At 37.5% G+C, this 22,770-nt stretch overlaps 2 protein-coding genes across 2 annotated transcripts; one reads left to right on the top strand and one right to left on the bottom strand.

Moving 5' to 3' along the window:
- Positions 1-443: 443 nt before the first annotated feature.
- Positions 444-22,631, bottom strand: LOC139736878 (meckelin-like). The gene is made up of 19 exons (XM_071647538.1): positions 22,602-22,631; positions 21,587-21,644; positions 20,796-20,876; positions 20,178-20,298; positions 19,611-19,716; positions 18,328-18,483; positions 17,400-17,498; positions 16,481-16,567; positions 15,723-15,902; positions 15,254-15,310; positions 14,264-14,404; positions 12,918-12,998; positions 11,811-11,927; positions 10,664-10,774; positions 10,209-10,230; positions 9,307-9,389; positions 8,519-8,621; positions 1,306-1,448; positions 444-558 (listed from the first exon to the last, which is right to left on the bottom strand). The coding sequence occupies exons 1-19, from the start codon at positions 22,629-22,631 to the stop codon at positions 478-480; spliced, it is 1,857 nt and encodes a 618-aa protein (XP_071503639.1). The 3' UTR covers positions 444-477.
- LOC139736890 (uncharacterized) lies at positions 3,174-4,244 on the top strand. Its single transcript, XM_071647549.1, has 2 exons — positions 3,174-3,382; positions 3,690-4,244. The coding sequence occupies exons 1-2, from the start codon at positions 3,246-3,248 to the stop codon at positions 3,928-3,930; spliced, it is 378 nt and encodes a 125-aa protein (XP_071503650.1). The 5' UTR covers positions 3,174-3,245; the 3' UTR covers positions 3,931-4,244.
- Positions 22,632-22,770: the final 139 nt, after the last annotated feature.

Raw genomic sequence — 22,770 nt, 5'->3', positions numbered from 1 at the left:
TGGCACACATCCTATTCTTGGTGGAAATCAACACAAATAACACACAATGCATCATTCAATTATGAACTGACAAACATGAAACAACAAGAACAACAAAACAGCAAGAACAACAACACACCAACAACAAAGAGAACTTCCTCCAGCTTCTGTCCAATAGATTACATAACATATGTACAATTCAAACAAAGGCATAATTTTTAAGTCTGTACACAATCAAGGTGAATTCACTTTTAAGTACATGAATACAATCATTACGAAAGTTGATTGCTTGACTTGCAGACACCCTGTGGCCTGGGCTGCACATTTTCACTTTAAGTACATGAATACAATCATTAAAATAAATTGATTGCTTGCTTGGCTTGCAGTCACCCTGTGGCCTGGGCTGCACATTTTGCTGTGGCAAGAAGCCTGATTTCACAGAGCACAATGCAGGGTAAGGTAGTCTCAAAATACAAAAGATTGAAATTCCAACAGAAATCAGATCAAAAACCTCTCGTCAACCAGAGTCTTCCGCGCCACATTGGACCTTCCTAAGCCATCTCGGATCTTGATAAGCATCTATGAGAGAGAGAGAGAGAGAGAGAGGGACAGAAAATGAGACAAAAACAGATTTGATAATATAAAAATATCTGGAAATACTTCCAGAAAATGAGACTTGTGTGAGCAGAATGAGAAGGTGAGCTTATGCACCCCAGTGACATTTTTTATTCCTAAAGAAAAAAGTTCTGATAGATTTGAATGTTTACAGTACCAAGTATTACACATTTTTACCATTCACTCATTACCAATGCTCACACATTGACATATGAATTGATTGGTTCACAGGGTGCAAAATTCTACGCTCATGTACAAACGATCATTTCAGCACATTTACAGTAATTTATTAGACCTTCCTGGCTCACATGATCTTCAAATGTTGTTTTACACACATTGGTACAAAAAGAAGCTCTAGAAAAAGACCATTTCAAAGAGTATACCTGTATTAACCAAGCAACAAGCATCCTTTCTCCATTGAAATAGGCATCACACTTGAGCTCCAATATCTAGTTGCTACTTCATAGACATTCTGTATCACTAGACCTCTTTTCTCGTTGACATCAGTTGTCAGAACTGCTTAAAACAAAGATTTTTACCACCTTTCAACTATGCTAACTGCAAAACAATGCAACTCCACTAAGAGTATCTAGAATGGATCTTCAGATAAAGAAGATGGAAAAAGAAAATGATGCTAATTTCTCAAGAACATCCTGTATATAGAGAGAAATGAAGCTCAATGTACGCATAGAAGACTCAAACTCTGATTACCGTGCTGCCAAGATATGTGATGACTCCCGCCAAGACATAATTGGTGAAGATGAGGTCGACGATGCAGAAGAGGAGCAGTTCAAAGATGATGAGGGTGGACTCGTTGCCGTAGAAGATGGCATTCTGGAAAGCGTGGCCATCGTCTGCAGTGATTTGAAAGGATGGGCAACCGTTTTCATTTAATACCTCATCAAGGATTTCAGAATAGCAAACATTCACACTACTAGCTTTCAGAGAGGCTGGGTTACTATTCCTATTCATCAATCCTCTAAAGAGAGGAGTAACATACTCTTTTAGGTCTTCACATTTATTAATTTGTATATATGATATAAAGGATTAATCATGAGAGAAATATTGCTTCTTGTATACAGCACCCTCTCTCTCTCTCTCTGTTGCTCTTTGAGGACAATATCTTACTATAGTCTACTTGTGTGAGACAAAATTCACATTCAAACAAAAAATATAAGTCCCATAGTGGATGGGAGGACAGTCAGTCCGCAGCGTCGTATGCTAATGAGCAAATCCACCGAATTCATTCCACGCGCAGGAATTCTGCGCATGTGTCTAGCGACGAGGCTTTTCGTCGACGCAAAATGTATATCCCCAACATCGCTCGTTGTTACGTTGCCATGAACCTGTTTCCGGAGCCGTGACCGGGTAAGTCTTGCAGTCCAATAAAAGACGATTAATTCCATACTTTTTTTAGCCGAATTTGACAGTTTTTGAGGGAGATACAATGGATATAAGAAGCTGCTTGCGATAGAATCTGATTTTGACATGCACTGATACATTGCTGGATCCTGACCCATCTACAACTCCTATGGTTATTTTAATCAGTTATTTGAATAGATGAGATTCTAGCGGAAATTTTGATACCAGTCTCATTTTGGCTCAAAAATAAACGAAGTGATCAAAATTGCACCCAAAGTCGAAGCAAATTTCCGAAAATATTGGTTTTGCGATGCCATCTGTATGCATGTAGGGTCACGTGACCTTCACGTTAACGAGAATTCCGGACTCGATTTTGTCTCTGCAGTGGCAAGTTTTGATCGCGCACGCACTGGCCGTAGTCCCGTATGTACAACTAGATGTCCTGTTCTGTAAAATAGTCGTCCACGGTATCGTATCACAGCTAGCGCTACTACTGGTTAGAACTAAAAGTACAGAGATCGATATAGATCATGACAGAGTACGATCTACTAGTAAAATGTACATGACATCAGTCAATTTCCCTTGTTGTATTTGGCATAGACCCTGCACTATTTTATTATCATTATTATCATTATTTTTAATAGAACCAACAGTTAAGTTCTACATTCTATAGTTTGATGAATTCAAAATACATTATGATGGTATGGGAATATGTACAATACTACAATCATAATAATGTACAGTACCACCTCATACTAGTCATACTATCACAGTCGTAGCATTAGCATTTTGACAATTTGAATACAATGGGGTGATGTACCAATGTTTTGTGACAAATGAAATATTATTTACTTCTGGTTCCACTGTGTTTTAATAGACTTGACAAATGCATGTTTCGTATAGATTACGTTCATGCCAAATGTCATTTTATTTTCATCTCAATTGTTGCTATTTCACTTTTTTCTTTTGCCTCTTTGTAAAATTTCTATAATGATCTTTGAACAATAGAAAGACAATGCTCTCCTTTATAAATGCCATTGGAATTGAACTGTATAAATTCCAGTTGTATACATTTTTGCAATTAGTTTCATTCCTGACAAATATTTAGAATAATTATAATTGTTGTGTAATTGAATTGTACTGTAGTCCTTCTCAAAGTATATATATTTTTTGAACTCTGAATTAACCTTTCAGCACAACCCCTTGCGAGATGTGTGCCACAAAAGCAGCTTCTTGCCAAAGGTGTATGAAGACACCAACCAAACACCATCTCCTGCCCCAAGCCAACAATGCCCCACCAAGCCAGCCACTGCGGGGACACCAACCCAGTCAGCTCCTGCTCTACGCCAAGAGTGCTCAAGAGACAGAACATCCAAGCGTGTGACCCTCCCGCAGGAACTGGTAAATTGGATACAGGATTGCATCTGTAAGTTAGAATTCTTGCTCTTTTCAACTTGCACTCAAGTTCCTCAAACAGGAATTAATAAATTGAAATTTTAGTTGGTACAGTTGTATTGTAAATTTTTGTTAATGATTATTGAGCAATAGAAAAAGTGTAATGTTCTTATTTAAGATGCCACTGAACGTTAAGTCATGAAATTTAATTGTACACATTTTAAGAGTAGTCAAATGAATTATGGGCAGTAGCTTGAATGACTGTAATCCTTCTCTGGCTGTCATGTAATTGTAATTCTTCTTGAAGAATATTTTTTAAACTCTGATTTGCCTTTCAGCACCAACCCCTTACCAGATATGTGCCACAAAAGCAGCTTCTTGCCAAAGGTGTATGAAGACACCAACCAAACACCATCTCCCCTGCCCCAAGCCAACAATGCCCCACCAAGCCAGCCACTGCAGGGATACCAACCCAGTCAGCTCTTGCTCAACGCCAAGAGTGCTCAAGAGATGGAACATGCCGGAAATGCTCCATTACAGCTTGTTTGTATGACCCTCCCGCAGGAACTGGTAAATTGAATGCTGTACAGGATTGCATCTGTAAATTATTATTCTAGTTAAACCCATTTTGTTTGGTCAGTATAACACTCAAGGTGTATCCCCAAGTCAGTAGAATGCTCATGAAGATCAACTGCTGCCCCCTCATTCTGCTCTTAGGTTTCACAGGTTGTAATCATGCTGGGTGAGAACTGTCTGGGCAAATGCCCCAGACATGTCCCACTATTCATGTATCCAGACATCACTCAATATGGCTGCTTTTCAGTTATTCAGGAAAAAGATTCTACTTTTGCTGACTTTTTTGGGATTTACAAGAGACATTGAACAAAGAAGAAATAATGTTGCATATTTAACAAGACAATGTTGATGTAAGAACAATAAGTGTGTGAATAAGCAGTGCAAATGTAAAAAACAGGGGCAAAATTGTGGTCCTGGTTGTACATGCAGGAATTTTACAAATTTAGATAACCATGTAATTATGGAAAGTGAAGGTAGTGATAGTGACAATGTAAAATCTAGACACTGCAGATTTGTCTGAAAATGGTATAGCCTTGCTTGCATTGTGATCAAAGTTGCACAAACCAAGCATATGTGCATTTATACCTGTTTACAGAAACTTCTTTTTATTTCTTTCGTTTCAACAAAAAAATTAGGGGGGGGGGGTGTGCGCCGGTTGCGGTCCTCCCTGGATCCGCCACTGTGAAGATGTGTCAGTCAGTTTTGATAAGTTATTTTGTCTAATGCAGTGTGTGAAGAATGTGTGTGAATAATGAACATGTATTCATCTAAGAGCAATCCTACCTCTGCATACTACTAGTATACTGATTCTTTGTTTTAGCTTTCTCGTTTAAAGCCTGTATTGTAGTTTATACATTTATGAATTATGTTATTTGCCCTAGGTTTGTGTGGCAAACTAAAGTTTTGATGGACAGAATGTGACCAAATACCTACCCTCATCAAATTTGAAGTTCCACATACGGGTGTACTGTAAAAGTGGATATTTTCGCGCTTGGCCGGGTAAGAAGAGTTTCGCGTGATTTTAATTCCACGGAATCAAGACATCCCACACAGGAATATATGGCAAGCAAAAATATCCACATACTTTTATTTTCGCGCTAGTTTTTTGGTTGCGCGATATGCACGAAAATTTCAACAACGCGAAAATTTCCACTTTTACAGTAATCATTCTCTTACAAAGCTTTTATGTATGTGAAAAGGAAAGTACAAATACAGCTGTATCACTGAAAGTAGCTGTGTATGACAAAGGAGGTACTAAGCCTCCTTGGTATGGTATTATATTGTATGTATAATAGATACCAGGCATGTAGCCAACATTTTTAAAGACACGTATAAGATTGGGAGAGAACTGGAATGACGAAATGTTGGACATCAGATACCTCAGTCTATGAAAATGTGAGTTATATACAGCTGAGTTATTACACTGAGAAATACGCATGTTGTCACAATCATTCCTATGACTACCACTTATGTATGATACACTTACATGTGTTGATGATCTGCTTGGTTAAGCATGTACAAATTCATGTGGTTGCTATCATTATTACATCATAATAATACAAATTGATCTTGACTGCAAGTCAGCATGCTCATAAGAAATGCACAATGCCTCTACTCAGATACCACACTCGGGCATTGCCATAAGCATTCCCCATGACTACCACTTTAAAGGAAATATTCATTTTGTTTATTTTCATAATTGTTATTGTGAACCCTGAGGAAGACATTCATGTATTCTTCAAAAATTCAGCCTGAATAAATAGCGCTGTTGGACTGAAATGCATTACTACTCTACTTCGCCATCTTTCATATACTGTATAATAGTCCGTTGCTGGGGTGACAAGACCTTGTATCTGCAATTTTGGTGAAAATGACTTTTTTGGATTAATGGTCAAATAATGGGTTAAGTGATGTCCTGTCCAAATCCCAACTGTCTTACTCCAAAAATGAAGCCACCACGGCATGTCAAAGGAAAGGCTATCCCATTCGCTACAGTGCTTTGGCCGCCATGTTTTTTGGCTCTCCTGAACCTTTGACATTTTGTAGATACGTGGTCTTGTCGCCCCAGCGACAATATATATATATATATATAATATAGCATATATATATGCTGTTCTTGCCAAATACATGTAGTACTAGTGGTACATGTGCCTTAAAAGATGTAAACAACCAACCTTGCCAACAGAAATGTTTTTGTTTTGTTTTTGTTTTTTGCATCACATCCTGTTTAACAAAGAGCAATAATGTTTACAATATTTTGTTAGTTTGTTATGAACTTTAGGGTAATCCGTATGATAATGAAAAGTTTTTTCCTGTCATCCTATACTGCCAAGTAGTTGAAAAGATAATGCAGAATGACTGAAGAGCGTTGTGGAAACTGGGTAGAGGAGAGAGAAAGAAAGAGAGAGATGTCCAGTTTAAGGAGGGGAAAACAAGCAAGAGTGTGAAAGTCGTGTCTTGTGGAATTTGAATGTGGATTTCAAATCGGTGTAAATTAATGAATGCTACACTGATGATTACTTTTTTCTGTTTTGATAAAAAGGCTCGAGTACACATACATCAATCTGTACAATCCATAGTAGATTTTCAGCTTTTGTTCTCTTGTCTTGCTAGCAGCTTGCTTCCATCCACCAGAGACAAAAGATGAAATGTAAAAAAAAAAAATAATAATAATAAAATATGAAAGATATATACATTGTATTTAAATATCTAAGAACGTAACAGATCCGCAAGGAAGCCAGCTTGCTTTGACTATCGTCATTCTCTGAGTCCCATCAGTGATTAGTTACCACAGCCTATGTACCGTCTTGTCATCTGGACACTACAATGACCAATGCACCCATTCACGCAAGTGTCCAGAGAAATACAAGTACACCTATGCTGGACTACTACCACTGGCTGCTGCTGCTGCTGGCACTACTTGGTATGGTATTACAAGTGTACTAGTACTACTAATGTACTAGTAGTCCACTACTACTATAGCTACTACAGTGTACTAGTACTACTACTAGTGCTACTACTACTACTATAGCTACTACAGTGTACTACTAATAGTTCATAATAATCATAGGCACGTATAGATATACACGTGATACTTCTTACGGAAATACCTGCTTCTGTGGTTCACCGCAGCGAGTGTTCGGTGCAGTTACCGTTTTTGCTGCAATCGCAACACTGCAAAACGAATACTTGGGACTACACTGACGGGTTCGTGTTTGCACTCTGTATATATTCACATTCTTCTGTCGATTCCTTCATTTATTTTGATCGATTGGACTCATCAAAAGACGAGATACATACTGAAATGTGATAATAAGTGTTCGAATCAACTTCAAAATGGTTTGATGTTAGTCTATAAACAGTTAGTTTTACGTCGGGCCCGGCAAAAGCAGAAGCCGTAAGTGGAGATTCACTATGACGTCATTCATGGCAGCCTCTGCAGACGGTAATCGACCAATCACAGCACAAGAAAATCGGATTGTCTTCATTAGGGCTAGTTGACAGTGTAGTTGCTCTAGATTTTGCTGGATCCTGACCCATCTACACGAAATGACCCATAAAGAGTTACATTTTTCGATTGATTGATACATTTCCCCCCATTTCGTGATGTTTTTTTATTGGCTCATTGTCTAGAAAAGTGAAATTTACCGGATGATTTTGAATTGAATTATTTTTTTTTTCAACACGATTTTTGATGTGAAATTATAAAATGTTATCGCAGTCTTTTCTACTTGATATTATGATTTTTGAAAAATTCAGAATTTCGCTGATCATCTGCAAAAAAACCTGGTTTGATATTATGCACATGAAGTGAAATATCGCAGATTGAAAACCAGTCCTCGAACACGGCACGAGAGACCATTTCAAGGTCACACCGCTGCGCTGTAGAATGATTTAGACACATTTTCGCGACGCTGCCGGCTGGCTGAGGATGGATGACTGAATGGCTGGGTGTGTTGGTTACAAGGTATGAGGATAAAGAAATCCATCAATGGCAAAATGGATGGACGCATGGAAAATAGGCTGTATGCATCACTTGTACACAAGTGAATGAAACTACCAAGAGATAGATGGTTCAATGGTTAAATCTTTTTGTGCCTTATCATTCTGAAACTGCGATGCATGAGTACTTTTGGTAAACATTTTTGAAGCCATGAAACTTTTTTTTTCTTTTACAAGCGTTCATGCGGAAAGTGCAGCACATGAAAGTTAATGAGAAAAATTGCAAGCTTCACCATGATGTAGGTTTCACAACACAGCTATGGCTACATTTTCAACGTACAGTACTACAGCTATTGCGATTTATTGATCAGTTTGTGTGCCAATGTGCATTTGAGCAAAATATGTGAAGTTGGCAAGCTGTAGACTGAGTCTGGTGTGCACAAGTGGCACATGAAAAGTTAATGAATAAAGCATGGCGGCTAAATGGACAGTGAAATAGGTGACTGACTATATTGGTGAATGAATGAATAATGGATGTATGGATAGATGGATTGGATGTCTTGATACAAAAGAAGAAAATGCATTTCTAGGTGTTTGTCTGATCAACAGAATAAATTGATAGAAATAATGTAGAAAGAAATACACTTACCATTGAAGAAAAAGCCCTTATCAGTAGGATCGTAGAACTCCATGTCCAAGATCTTTTCCAGGAGGAGTTTGTCTTTAACGATGTAGTCAATATCAGCCATCCCCTGACATCATGATAAAGTAAAGTCCATGAGAATTGAACATAGCGATCAAGAGCTATCAAACAATAATTGCTGTATCATAAAAGTATCAATCACTCATTTTAAGTCTCTGCTGGCACCAAACAGTCTGCAGTGCAACTGTATGTCATGTTAGATAGCAATCACATACTGAATCTGAATGCCACATGAAAGGGAGTGAGAACACTTTTCTTGCAACTTCAAAGGTAAATTTTAAATACATAAAAACTACAACAGCAAACATTTCATTTAGACTTTGCATCCTAATGATATGACAGGTAATGTAGTATTTCCAGCCATGTGTGTGACTTCATATGACATGATCGCTACCAAGCATTAATACCTCTTTCAATTTGCAATCTTGAAAGAGAGAAAAAGAACAAACCCAAAAGTCTATTCATGCTCATATCTCCCAGTGCCCCCCCCCACCCCCCAATCATTTGGTTACGTTCCCCAAATAAAATGTATTCCTGCAGTTGAGAAACTCGTCTGAGAGATACATGTACTTTGCATCTTTACAGATCAGTCAATTATTGTTGTTCACTAGCAGCATCAACTGCCAGCTGCCTAAACATTGGAAGATCTGTTCATGGGATCATGTTTATAATACCTTTGTGATTGATGTTTGACACAGAAATAAATGAAAAATATAACTTGAGACAATTCTCACATGGTCGATGAAAGTAGAAAGGAATTTATTCAGAGAGACGTAGGCCTCACTAATCTTTTCATCACTGTTGCCAGCCCCTGCACCTGATGAGGATGACAATGATAGAGAAAACAAGGTATACATGGTAGTTGCTTTCTGTCACTAATATTCCCATATGGAGATGGCTTTGGAAATGGCAGTGTACAAAGATGAGCTCATTCATTTCCAAAGCTATATACCAAAAAGCCTTTCATTCATGTGATGGCATGTGAATGCTGGCTAGACCTTTAACTTCTGAACTCTCTCCCTTTAAGTCCAAGACATAATCATATCAGACACCCTGATATCTTGCAAAATGCAAAACGTACTTTGCCAAGTTTAAGCCTTGTGTGGTGCCGGCCACAGCAGGGTGGACCACGTTGAGATAATTAATTACTTGCATGACATTTAAAAAAAAATCCTAAGTGTGGAATATTGAGTACATAATTATTAGTGTAAAGCACCTGAAAAAAAACTTAACAAGATAACGTAATAGAAAAGAAATCCAAGGTTTAAATTTAAGATTATCAGATATTATCTTCCTTTCTTTTTGCCTACATGAAACTATTATATTATGTCCAAAAGATAGATAACAGCAGGCATAAAAACCATTCCAGTTATTATCCTGAATTTATTCAAAAAAAAAAAAATCATTACTGCAAGTTCTTTAAGCACTATGGGCTCTATGAGAAGAGTGTACTATTTAAAATGGAAATTGAATTGTATTGTAATGTATTGTATTTTCAGTTCCATTTTCCCTCCACAGAAAAACATTAATTGAGCAAGATGTAGTGCAACATTGATAACATTTGAACTAATGTCTGCTGCACAGTAATTACAGGAAATATGAATATGAAAAAGGCCCAAATAATTCCTATACATACCTCTTGCTGCTCCAGGAGTCCTCTGTATTGAGGAAAAACAGAAAGTTGGTTGATATTAGCATTTCATATGCATATACTGTCAAAGAAAATTAGGGGGCTTCATCCTGTTTGTTTGTTGTTGTTTTTTTTAGTTATTTACAGAGCAAGCAAAAAAAAAAATGTAGTGTGCAGACTTAGATCACGACACCTTAAACCTCAGGATAGACTCCATTAATATTGACTATGGTAGCAAGGCAGACAAAGAGTTAAAAAAAAAATCCAAACACACTGCCACCGTTACTGTGCTCCTTAAAAACTACTGTCTGTCATATCCCTTTGTGCCATTATCAAACTGTTAAATGACTACAATTGTAATTTTACTTACATTACCTCCAGCAATTACTAATCATCATTACCATCATCACACCCAAAATCATAATCATTAGCATAATCAGAATGATGAAAACGCTACTCACAAGGGGGAGAACAATGGAATTATATCTCTCCCTGAAGGATGATGAGAGGAGAATTTCAAAAGTTTGCTGGTCACTGTTTGGTTCCAGACCTCTTTGACCAACCAGATTATCCTGCAAGGAAGAACAGGGGGATGTGATGGGAGGTGAGACATGAGGACATATCAACAAACGATGATCATTAGGGGAAATGAGGGCAAAGGTGGAAATATATAGAAAACAAACACAGTATGCAAATTGTTCAACTACATGATTACAGTCAATCACACCAGCTTGTCTCAAAATATCATATTTGCTTACTATATTTAAACTTCAACAAAATTCAACCATTTTCACAAAACTTTTCACCAATCAAAAACTTTGACATGTCATTGATTATTATTTTCTTTTTTTTATATACCTGGGAGCCCATTCAGAAAGTGCATCTTTACCAACTGGCGTTAGAAAAAAAAAATCCAAAAATGGCCCTGATCAAATGGCCTTAATCAAATGGCCCTGATCAAATAATTAGTCCAAAGTTAGAGCTCTGTACAATTAATTTGTCGAAATATCTTGAAATACTTTCTTGGTTGCCTTCGTCTAGATGTGCCTCACTTGCAAATGAGGTGTTAATCTGTGGTCTGAGTGAAGTATTTTAAAACTGTTGGCTGGTAAAGACGTAACAGACATCTTCTTACACGTACATCACAGCACCTAGAGGTACACAAAGTATCATTGTGGACATATTCAGTCCACACAGTCTGCTCTGTGACAGTCATATCATTTTCATTAACACATACAATGTCTCACTGTCAGACAGTGTGAATGATGGCAAAGTTTTGCTCACAGCGTTCATAACAATTCCAAATGAGTACATTGACACATACAATCCAGTTTTAAAGTAGCAGCTACACAGAACCAACATGAGATCCTTCAAACATGAATACACTTTGAATGAATGTATGCTAATTATACAAGTTGATGCTCTGACTGGCACTTCCATATCAATATTCACACATTCAGAGTCATTAACATGAAATAAACATAAATCACTGACCCATGTAAAAACTCTTAGTATTGAATGAAGGCTTTGCTGACATGGCATGAAAAACAAACCAGAATAAGAGAATATGAGAGCTAACTTCAGCCAACAATGCATGCACATACACACCTCCTCCCTCTTCAACTGCTGCTTGATTTCCTTCATACTTGTGTCTGCAAAGCCGTGCACTGAACGACCATGAATGTAGTAGCCATAGTTGCTCTGCATCAGAAGAAATACACTGATCTATGGAGGGGAAAAAGGAAATGTGGAAAATTTTATCCTGACCTTCATACCCTTGGATGATTTATGGGGCTGCCATATAGTAAACTGCCCTGCTCCAAAATTGCCTCACAATTGAAAATATGCAACAAACTGTGTCATTTTGTATTTGTTGAGCTTAATAGTCAATATAGTCATTAGTTTGAATATTGTATCCACTGCACACCTTCAACTCACATCGGCACCACGCACCCGTACCCGTTACGGCAACCGTGCCTTCAGTGTTATTGCACCTACACTATGGAACAACTTGCCCATCCACGTCTGTGAAGCTCCAACAGTAGACTCCTTCAAATCATCACTGAAAACTCATCTGTTCTCTCATGCCATGTAATTTGTATTGATTTATTATATGCAGTCTGTATATATGTTAAGTTCGTTCTATAAGTTATAACTTACAATGTTTATTTTATGTATTTTGTATCTTGTATTGCGTTTCATCGTATCTCAATTTGTATATATTCCATAATTGAATCTATTTTTCCTAATTTTTCTTCAGCACTTACAAACATTGTAATAAGCGCTTTATAAATGATATTTATTATATTATATATTATATATATTGTATAACATTGAGAACTTTATTGTACCATGGCTATTTATGTGGGTAGATCAAGAAGCTTTAGAGATCTTAGTACTTCGCCACTGGATTAGATGTTAATTTTTGTTTCATCTCACCTAAAGCAATTCCTAGCATTTTTAAACCTGTGTAATAAAACTGATAATAGTCTATAATTTCATGGATGAGGCATATGTCAGAAGTGATTCAAACTATCCCATATTGGGTGTGAAATGTGGCACATTTACACAGGCACAGATGACATTCTTGTATAACAATCCACACTTTGGCATGCCATTACTTAGCATGGTACAACCAAGATGACATTTCTAATTTGCTATTGATATACAGGCCCTATGTGATTCACATTCCCAACGAGTCATCCTAAAACTTACATTTGCCATGGAGCAGAGATCCACAAAGTTTCTCAGTGCATCCTCCACAAACCGCTCGTAGAACAGAGTGTAGAAGAGATACTGCCAGGATAGGAGGGAAGTGCAAAAACTATGTGAGAAGGTGGATCACACTTAAGAACAATCATTCAACGTGAATAACATGCAGAGACATTTAAAGAAAGTGTTGGATGATGTCTCTTGCATTAAAGAGCAATGACATGTATTAGAACAGCTACTAGTATCATATCAACATACTATTGTCACAGCTTATTACAACAGAAACCAAGGAATCATCAATAACTGCAGTTCTAAATGCTGCCATATACAAATGACCACAATAACAACATGAAATTAAATCTCTCTGGCTGGACTTACTTCTGAAGTTCAAGGAAAGTACAGATCTGTGACTAGTGTGAGTCATTTCTTCAGCTTGCCAGCCATTCGGAGGTGGAGAAGTGACTCAGATAAGTCTTGACAATGTACTCTCTCTGAGTTTCACACAGAGGTCCAGCTGGACAGATTCAATTGCGTTGTTGTTATTGTACTACCTGGATGAATCAAAATCTACATCGATATAATGAACACAATACATATGCCAAAAGCGACACAATGTACTAGAACAGAATATCTGGGAAGGGGATAGGGCTGTAACTTGCCACCTTTCTTTGTTGTTGTTATTGCTGTTGTTTCAGTTTGGTCAATAACATCTTTGCAAGAAATGAAAGCTTAGATTTCCTTCTCCTTACTCAGTTACACGTGTGAATTTCCTTGTCCCAAGAATGTGAATGTACATACTAGCTTGCCTCTGAACTACAGAAAGATGAATTCTCTTGCTGTTCCTACATACTATGACTGAATGGCTAACACTCACCAGGAAGCTGAATGTGTTTTCATCACTTACCAATGTGAGGAAAATGGTCTCACTGTATCACATTTATCAATCAATCCAATGAATTATTAACAAAGTAGGCATTTGTTTGCGAAATAATTTCTGTGAAAAATTCATAAACTACCATTATTGCACAATGGTGAGTGTTCCAACTCTATAAGATAAAGGTATAATTTGCTAGCTTCCTTGATGGGCCTTGAGGCTCATACAATTTCCATCCTCAATCTCTCAATTTACATATCAACAAAAGGGAAAAAGTTAATGATTTGTACATGCACACACACACCAAAAACAAACACACAAACAAACAAACCAATAAATGTATATCAGTTACTCCCTGTTAGTTCTTATATCCCCTTTCACAACTGTTCCACTCTTGCTCAAATGACTGCTCTGGGTGTGAAATTGACCAAGGTTACAATTCATGCTGACTGAGGATGTCATCCTGTTCTCTCACCTGTGCAATACCCACAAGGAGATACAGTCCAGCCGCCATACCGAACCGTAGAACAAAGGCATAGTCTCCAATGTACCCATCAGAGGACGGGTTCACTGTACTGTGTGGGTCAGTGGTGGTCAGGTTCTTCAGTCCAACAACCTACAGGATGATGACCAAGACATACAATCAATGTCAGTTCAGAGGGATGTTATTGACCTCTATGTGGGAATAGGAATATACTGCAGGCATCATACGTCACATATAGATGTTATCAACCTTTTATGCTTGAATGTAAAGTTAATGCATCCCAGGGGCATCACTCACTTCATTCTACAAATAGTTCATAATTGTTCCCTCTTGTGTTACATTACTCTGCTTCACAATACCTTTTAGGAAGCGTCATCATTTGTGTCACCTTTGAAAACACTAGTCCATAATTTAGATCAATGAGAAATACAGTAACAGTACTGGTGAATTTCAAGGATATCTAGAGCACTCGCACAGGAGACCCATTCGAGCACATATATCCCTCAAACCCGTCATCCATACCCCATCTGGATTACTTTGTAGGCGACACAACAACTGTCGCAGGATACAATAAAATCCGACGAGAAATGAGGCTGGTATATAGCACATACAAGGAATATGACATGTTATCCTATAAAAGTTTGAACAATGAGAGTGCTGGCAGGAATTGCCAGCACTAACACAATGCTAATTAGGTCAAACATGGTGTTTTGTACATGTGCAAGTTTCCACTTTCTGTTTCCATTTTCCAACCTGGGAGGCTGTGTTGTCTGAGCATTCATATCAAAGATCTAAAGCCCGCTATTTGAATGCTGATGAGGAAGGCGACTGTGATTTTAAAAGATACTGGTATTGATCATGAAAGTGTTGGTGGTAATGATAATGAAGGATGGTGATAATGGCACTGCAGATGATGACAATGATGGTGAACAACAAATGAGAATAAGTACTGGTAGAAGCATCACCACAAAAGTTGCATACCTCCAAGAAAAAGAGAACCGCCATGATTTGGAACACCGGGTTGGATCTCCTGATTTCCTAAACAAACAAAGGAAACAATAGCAACACATGCAAATGAACCACAATTATCATTTTGATATCAGCAAAACCATAGTATTTAGGAAAAAGGAGGGTCTTCTACAAACTGGTTTGGTAAGAGTGGGAATGCTGAGAACACACATACAGAAAGTGATGGTTTAAAAATGCAAACAGAAGAAACATATGCTACAGCTCCCTATCTTCTTTCTTCAGGGTTGTATCCTCAAGAAGGAAGGATGACATGACAAACACACACAAACAAAAATAACCATAAACTTGTATGACTATTAAACAATAAAATAAGGAAAAATACATAGAAAAATCTTTGCATTGGTTTAAGAAAATTGGAAAAGAAAAAAAATGAAGATAGATAAAAACAACTTGGCAAAGCATATTATTAATTCGCTCTTACCTGGAGTTCATTCCATTCGTTAGCAACAAAAAAGGACCTCCAGGCACTGATGGGAGCTACAGACGCCTTGGAGCCTGGGGCAGCGCTGCCTTGCACCAAACGACCTCTTGATCTCTCCCAGTCTATGAGGAAGATGTCTGTCCGACACTGTACAGCTAGCAGGTGGATCACATCGATGAACTTGGGGGGGGGGATGTAATATACACACATTAGACAAGGCAAAAGTGTATATCAATCTATCAATGATTCAACTGTTGCAAGAATAATACTGCTTTAATGGCATGACTACGATGCACACACACACACACAAAAGCAAAACAACTATGTATAGTATTTTAAACATTCTGTGAAAATGTAAACACAAGATTTAACAACTAGAAGATGAAATCTAATTCCAAATAATATCACCTTATGCTCAGCACACCAATAAGATTTAGTTAGGATCAAATACATGCTAAAAATATGTTGTGACTGAATGAGTGATAACAAATGGGATTAAGAAAGGTCACTGCTTGCCACAGCTGGTTTGATGGTGAATATAGAAAAATTTTGATCAAAAAATTTTCATTATTTTAGAAATGGAATGTAACATTGAACAACACACTTATGTTGCGCTGGAACAACATTAGGTCGATACAAATACAACTTTGTTGAATACAAATAAATGTTGCACAATGTGAGAACATCAGATATAAGGACTTTACTTTTAAAAAAAATATCAGGAAATAAACTGTGATTTTTGTTTAAATGTTACTCACTTTCATGACAAAAGCAACAATGACATATGCTTCAAATGAGCCGGACTGTGCAGGAGTTGGCAGAAGGAGATAGACTTTGTCCTGGCGCTGTAATGTTAGCAAAGAGAGAGGCAGCGATAATTATATACCTCTGAACGCATTGAAGACTACTTCTGAGTATACTCGGGCAGGTCTCTATGGGAAATGTGTGTTGTAGCAAAATCAGCCCATCCTCAACAGGTTAATGTGTTACATTACTTTCAAGGGGTAGGGTGTACTATACTGAAATTTACTCTGACCAAATGTTACATTCTTACACTGTTACCAGAAAGAGTAAAACATCATACAAATATTTCCTTTTAAGAGGTGCAACATAACACTTGACATCCCCACAGGAATTGTTTTCTCCCAAGAGATAATGATATATATTTTCCTGGAGTGCTTAGCACTGAGAGAGAATATTGTCACAAAGAGAAAATACAATTCCCAAGGGATTGTAAAGTTTTATGTTACAACAATAGACAAGGCAACATTTATTATATTATCATGGTCTACATGAATATGCATCATTTCATTCCAGCCCCATCGGCCAGTCAAAGTCTGGAATTATATTACCTGATGTGATTTCACTGTAGGCAATATAACAGAATCGATCCTCGCTGTCACATGACTGCATTATGACCAATCATTATCCAATATTTACATAGGCCATTTCATATAAACTGTTTTACAACAAGAATATGTGTATCTGTTTACTCTGACACACAAACCTTCAGCAGAAGTAATGATACTTTGTACAGCCTGTATGCAGCCCAACAACAACAAAATGACAAACATGACAGTTTTCAAACACTCCTGGAAAATGGTATTAGATCACAGTAATCAGTCAACTTGACTAATGCCACATGACAGTGGATAAGGACAAAGGAGCAAGCTGTACCTTGAAGAATAGCAGCCAGTAGAGGGATACTCCAATGGTGACAATCACAAATGCATCAGCAATCAGGCCACAGGCAAAGAATAGGAACTTGAACATGGACTGCAAAAAAAAGGATGAATGTCCAAAATTATGATAACAATTATAAAAAAAATATAAATAAATATCATAACAATTGTACAATACCGGAAATCATCATATTCAGTTGTCATCATTTTCAATGGCAGCAGAATTACTTCTACATTTTCTATTCTTCTTTCTTTCTGTTTAATTTACGTATTTCTTTCAATATTGCTATCATTTCTACATTTTAAGGAAAGTTCATGACAATGTAGCTAACAATAGTCATATCATTACCTATATTATACAAATAATGAATGTTTCTGAGTGCAATGGATCGAACATTTCATCTTTCATCGAATGAAATATTCTGTCCATTGCACGAATGAAAAACATTTATTATTTGTTTTATGTAACGCCTAAAATAGTTCCTGGTCATCTGATATTTCACAAATTTAGAAACAAGAGAGAATCTGAGATCGCGAGAGTGCTCATTGAGCGTATTACGCTAGCGTGCTGTCGCATACTGTACTAACACTGCAAATGCAAGCATTTTACACGCGTAGTGTGCGGGCTCCCAGCGAGCGTGCAATGGAGCAAATCGTATGGATCCAAAATTGCATGGTAAATGGAGCCACAATTGCACGGATGATGACCTCATAGTGAAATGGGCCGAATGATCAATGTCAAGCAACCAATCAATTGACAAGGATCTCTTCAGGCGTTATATAAATCTGTCTATATCAGTTGTGGACTACATTGTAGGACAATGGCACAGGGAGTGCCAAACGGTCCACTTCCTAATCACACACAGCACCAAGTTCCACATATTTTCAAAATGGTGTCAATGTGAACTGGGCTGGGCACTCACCACTACATCAATGATGATGATACCAGCACGCCTCCTCCAGGCATTGGTCTTGAACATGGCGTAGAGGAGGAAGAGGGCACAAAAGACCCCCAGAGCTATGGAGATTGAGCGGAAGGTCCCCGCCTGGTTCATGGCATATGACACTTCAAACGTCACCTGGACACAGGTTTCAATCAAAACAACAACACCATAGCTACTACCACTTCACATTTTGTAGTTTACAATGTTCATATCTAATTTCTCCATGTATAAACCATGCACACTGGTACAACATGAAATTCAACTTTTTTCCAGCTTTTTACCATTGTTGTGTTTTGTTTTGTTTTGTTTTGTTTTGTTTTGGTTTGGTTTGGTTGTTTTTTTTTTTTGGGGGGGGGGGGGGGGGGGGGGGAGTAGGGGTTGTCATCTCCTGTAGTAGCCATTTACCAATAGACAGAGGCAATATCAATTTCCATGTCTACAAAGGAGCTCTATGACAGAGACCGAGGTTGAAAGAGACAGAAAGCACATACAGACAGACAGACACTGACTTAGACTGGTTAAAGACACAGAGTAAAATAGAGGGGGGAGAATAGAAGGAGAGAGATCAGAGCAACATATATATTCCAAATATTATTTATTCAAAACACACTAAAGAGGAAGAGACAACACTGATCTAAAGATCTTAGACGAGTAATGTTATCTTAAAAGATAAACAGAGAGAAGAGACAATTAAATAACACATGAAATGTGGAATGGGCAAAGGTCATCTTCATAGCCATCTTCAGTGTTTTCAATACAATCTTGTAGTTTACCAAATTAGATTGAAAGCTGTTTCATATCAATCATCACAGATATGGCTGAAAGAAGAATGTATTTTATATTTCAATATTTTCAGCTATCTCATCCATATCCTAATGACAACGTCATAATCCGAGAAAACCACATTTTCACTCGGATATGAGAGCAGGAATCATATAAAATAGACAAATTTCATGGCACATCCATGGATTTTTTTCAGTGACAGACACAAACCAATGATGATCTACACAAAACCGATACACTGACACTGTAACACATGATGCATCCTCAGACCAGCATTCCTGGAAGAGCCGCAAGTATAAAGTGCCTTTTAACATGAGCATGGACACTTGTAATACAGTACAGTGTAAGAGTACGCAGGGGAAAATATTGAACATTATCTATCATACTGAACCAAGTGAAAAACAAAAAGAAAGAAAATTAGATATGCAAAATGTTCATAGCTACAGTATCAGGTTCATTCAGTTGGACGAGGCACGTACAGTAGCAGAGTTTTCAGCCTCGTAGTCTTCATAGGCCAGCTGAGAGTAAGTGATTCGTAGAAGCGGTGGGTAGATCATGCCATCTGTTCCATCTCGAAGTGAAACCCTGCCAAATAATGCACATACAAGATGAGGAATCAATGGCGCAACATTGCACATTATTCTATCTTCTGTAGCTATCATACATCAAACAGCTTACTAATAGGTATTGTATACAGACATTCTTCAGTCTGCCCCCCCCCCCCCCCCCCCGTCTACCCATCTTTCTTTCCCCTCCATCTCTCTCTCTCTCTCTCTCTTTATTTCTATCTATCTATCTATCTATCTATCTATCTATCTATCTATCTATCTATCTATCTATCTCTCTCTCTGTCTCCATAATTTGCTTGTTTCATGTTGTTTCATGTGGTGAAAAAAAAGAAAAAAGAAAAAAGGCTGATGGCTCCAGTGAGCAAAAAATGTAATGCCTTGAATGTTTTAGTGACTGAAGAAGGCAGTAAACTTTGCAAAAATCTGTTATTTTGGGATGGGTAACCACATCTCAGCTATTATACGATGGTGACTCACTCCAGTTTGATACTAGATGCATAGCGAATGGCACTGGCTGGTGTGTCCACAACGTCTTGTCCACTCAGGTTGTCCACCAGGAAGAAACGACGAGTCAGTCTCCATTGAGACCTATCACTTCCTACAAGGAGAAACCAATTTGTACTCAATGTTTTTAAGAGAATCATCATACTTTCTGCAGGAGTTTACATTTCCCCATCAAGCTACCATACACTTTGTCTTCCACATGGAAAGAAAGCATTCCTTTCCCTGGACCTGGTTTCACATTACTTTTTAGTCTTGATGTCTTTTCATCTCTTTCCCAAATCCTGGACTAAAATGACTCTGCATGAAATCCTGATATGGTTCCCTCAATAATGTCCCTTTGCCCCCCCCCCCCCCCTCAAAAAAAAGGGGGTGGTGTAATAATGAATTAATATATATCATCACAAAAATTACATGCAATGAAAGACTAAAACAAAAATCTTAATTAAACAAAAGGAAATGAAATGAAAAAGAAAACTAAATTGAATTAAACCAAATATGCAAAATGAAATGATATCAAAGCAAAATGATAATAAGGGTTATTGCTGAATAAGTACCATCTGTCATGTGACCTTTGAGCATGAGGGTCTTAACCTTCATTTGCAGGGTCAAAGTTGGTGATGAGAACAGGAATGTCAAAGAGCTTATTAATCCCATTGTCATCGAACTGCATGTCTGTTTATTAGAGCTAGGAGTCAAGGAATGCAGTATCTGGCATTACAGTGTAGGTACACTGGCACACTGGCCTGCAAAGGTGCATCCACACACATGTTCATACAAGGACTAAATTTCCTAGTCCCTTCACCACAATCGGTAGATTAGAATACACCAAGTTTTAGAAGAGTGACATCATCAACCCTCTGAAGCAGATTACAGAGTTTACAATGTCAGTGTGGTGAAACCAATTCATCATTCTAAGAACCCTATCATAAGTTGCCATGATTTCACCAGTTTTGCTCATATTGGTACTAGGAACTGTGCAGGGCTGCAAAGTATGCTATTCAGAAATATCATGATTTTCTTTTCAAAGGCATAAATCATCATATGATTCTCCTTTTGAATGACAGAAAAACATGTGAACTATGATACAAGAATATCATTGGCAGGTCTACAAAAGTATTGATACTCTGCAGTTACAATTCCTAGTGCATGCAATGATAGGAAATAAAGTTGAACTTCAGATCTTTGCATCCTTGCAAAGTGCTGATTCTCATTAGAAATGCATAAAACATTTTTGACAACTTGGCCATAATCAGAACCATCCTCTCACCTAGATTTACAATTTTGAAACTTGCCTCGACACGAATCTTTGAGAAAGCTTCCAAGTTACTGCTCTTACATGCTCATTCATTCAATAATAATCAACTTGCTGATCAAAAGGATACACATGTCAAAGAAGACTGTTTCATAGGAGTCCCAAAATTTTCTCGCTGAGAGGGAACACTAGATAACACAGACAAGAAAAAAATCCAATAGCACTGAACACACATTTCACAACTAATTGCATAATGAGGGTTGGCAAGATATAAGTAAATTGTATATTTGCCACATGAGAGAATGTTAAAAGCAGCTCCAGCAAGTTTCAATATCAAGTAAGTTTTAAGTTGCTACAAAATCAGTGGGCAACAGACCACTTTAAACCAAATTAATCACAAATGTAGACATGAAGCCTAAATATATGATGATATACCATCATGTGACATGACTTACACAGTACTATAAGACATAATTGGTTCTTACAAAATAATGGAGCAGATCCTACTAAAATAACTGGTTGAGAGCATATACATGACCATGCATTTATTTTGTCTAACACATAATTTTGCTTATGACAGTCATATAAAGTGACGTATAACTGGTCATTAGCACTTTCTCATCATGGTGGTGACCAAGTGAGATTTCATAATTTTATGTACTCTTGAAAATGGCTGACTCTGAATTGAAATGTCTACATCTGAAATTCTTTTGACTAAGAAATGCAAGAGCTTTTTTTAAGAGGGACTGATGATGCTAGTACCAAGAAGAGCAGTTTGACTTTCTATTCCAAACTACACTGCAAAGGTCAATCGTGGTACTGTTCTATTCCAAACTACACTGCAAAGGTCAATCATGGTAATGCAAGAAACCATGCAAATGATCATATGACATATAGAGACACTTTAACATTGTGATGGTGGCCAAGCAAGATTTCATCTTTTTATCTTCTTGCATAAACGCCACTGCGGAATTTAACACCTTTATTTGAAATTCTTTTGATGGAGGAAATGCTAGAGCTGTTAAGTGGGACTGATGCTGCTAGGGATTATCAAATAGGTCTTTTCAACCTCGATGTTGGTGTTAGCGTTTCTATGTGTATGATACCCACAATTACCTCCAAGGCTGCATGTTGTCCCTACTCACATGAAGTATGTTGGTCCCTGCAGAGCTCATGTTAATCTATCGGTCACCTTTGAAAATTACACAATGTCTTAGGATAATTGCAGTTTGAAGATGTTAAGAAATCTGTGGCATTTTAATCCTTCATCAACATCATTAGCCTTATACAAAGTATTCATGGCTGCATCTTTTC

This window comes from Diadema antillarum, unplaced genomic scaffold, assembly GCF_040938485.1.
Source record: "Diadema antillarum isolate AM-2024a unplaced genomic scaffold, OU_Dant_1.0 seq00000672_RagTag, whole genome shotgun sequence".
Lineage (NCBI taxonomy): Eukaryota > Metazoa > Echinodermata > Echinoidea > Diadematoida > Diadematidae > Diadema > Diadema antillarum.
Note: the sequence above shows the minus strand (reverse complement) of the source record. Positions and strands in the feature narration are given on the sequence as shown.

What these genes read in the sequence shown, in the direction of transcription:
- LOC139736878 (XM_071647538.1), bottom strand. Translation starts at nt 22,631, where the DNA reads ATGAGCTCTGCAGGGACCAACATACTTCAT. An exon ending in TTGTTGCTTTTGTCATGAAA is followed by an intron (nt 15,903 to 16,480) that starts GTGAGTAACATT and finishes CCCCCCCCCAAG; the next exon opens with TTCATCGATGTGATCCACCT. An exon ending in ACGAATGGAATGAACTCCAG is followed by an intron (nt 15,311 to 15,722) that starts GTAAGAGCGAAT and finishes TTGTTTGTTTAG; the next exon opens with GAAATCAGGAGATCCAACCC.
- LOC139736890 (XM_071647549.1), top strand. Translation starts at nt 3,246, where the DNA reads ATGCCCCACCAAGCCAGCCACTGCGGGGACACCAACCCAGTCAGCTCC. An exon ending in TTGGATACAGGATTGCATCT is followed by an intron (nt 3,383 to 3,689) that starts GTAAGTTAGAAT and finishes TTTGCCTTTCAG; the next exon opens with CACCAACCCCTTACCAGATA.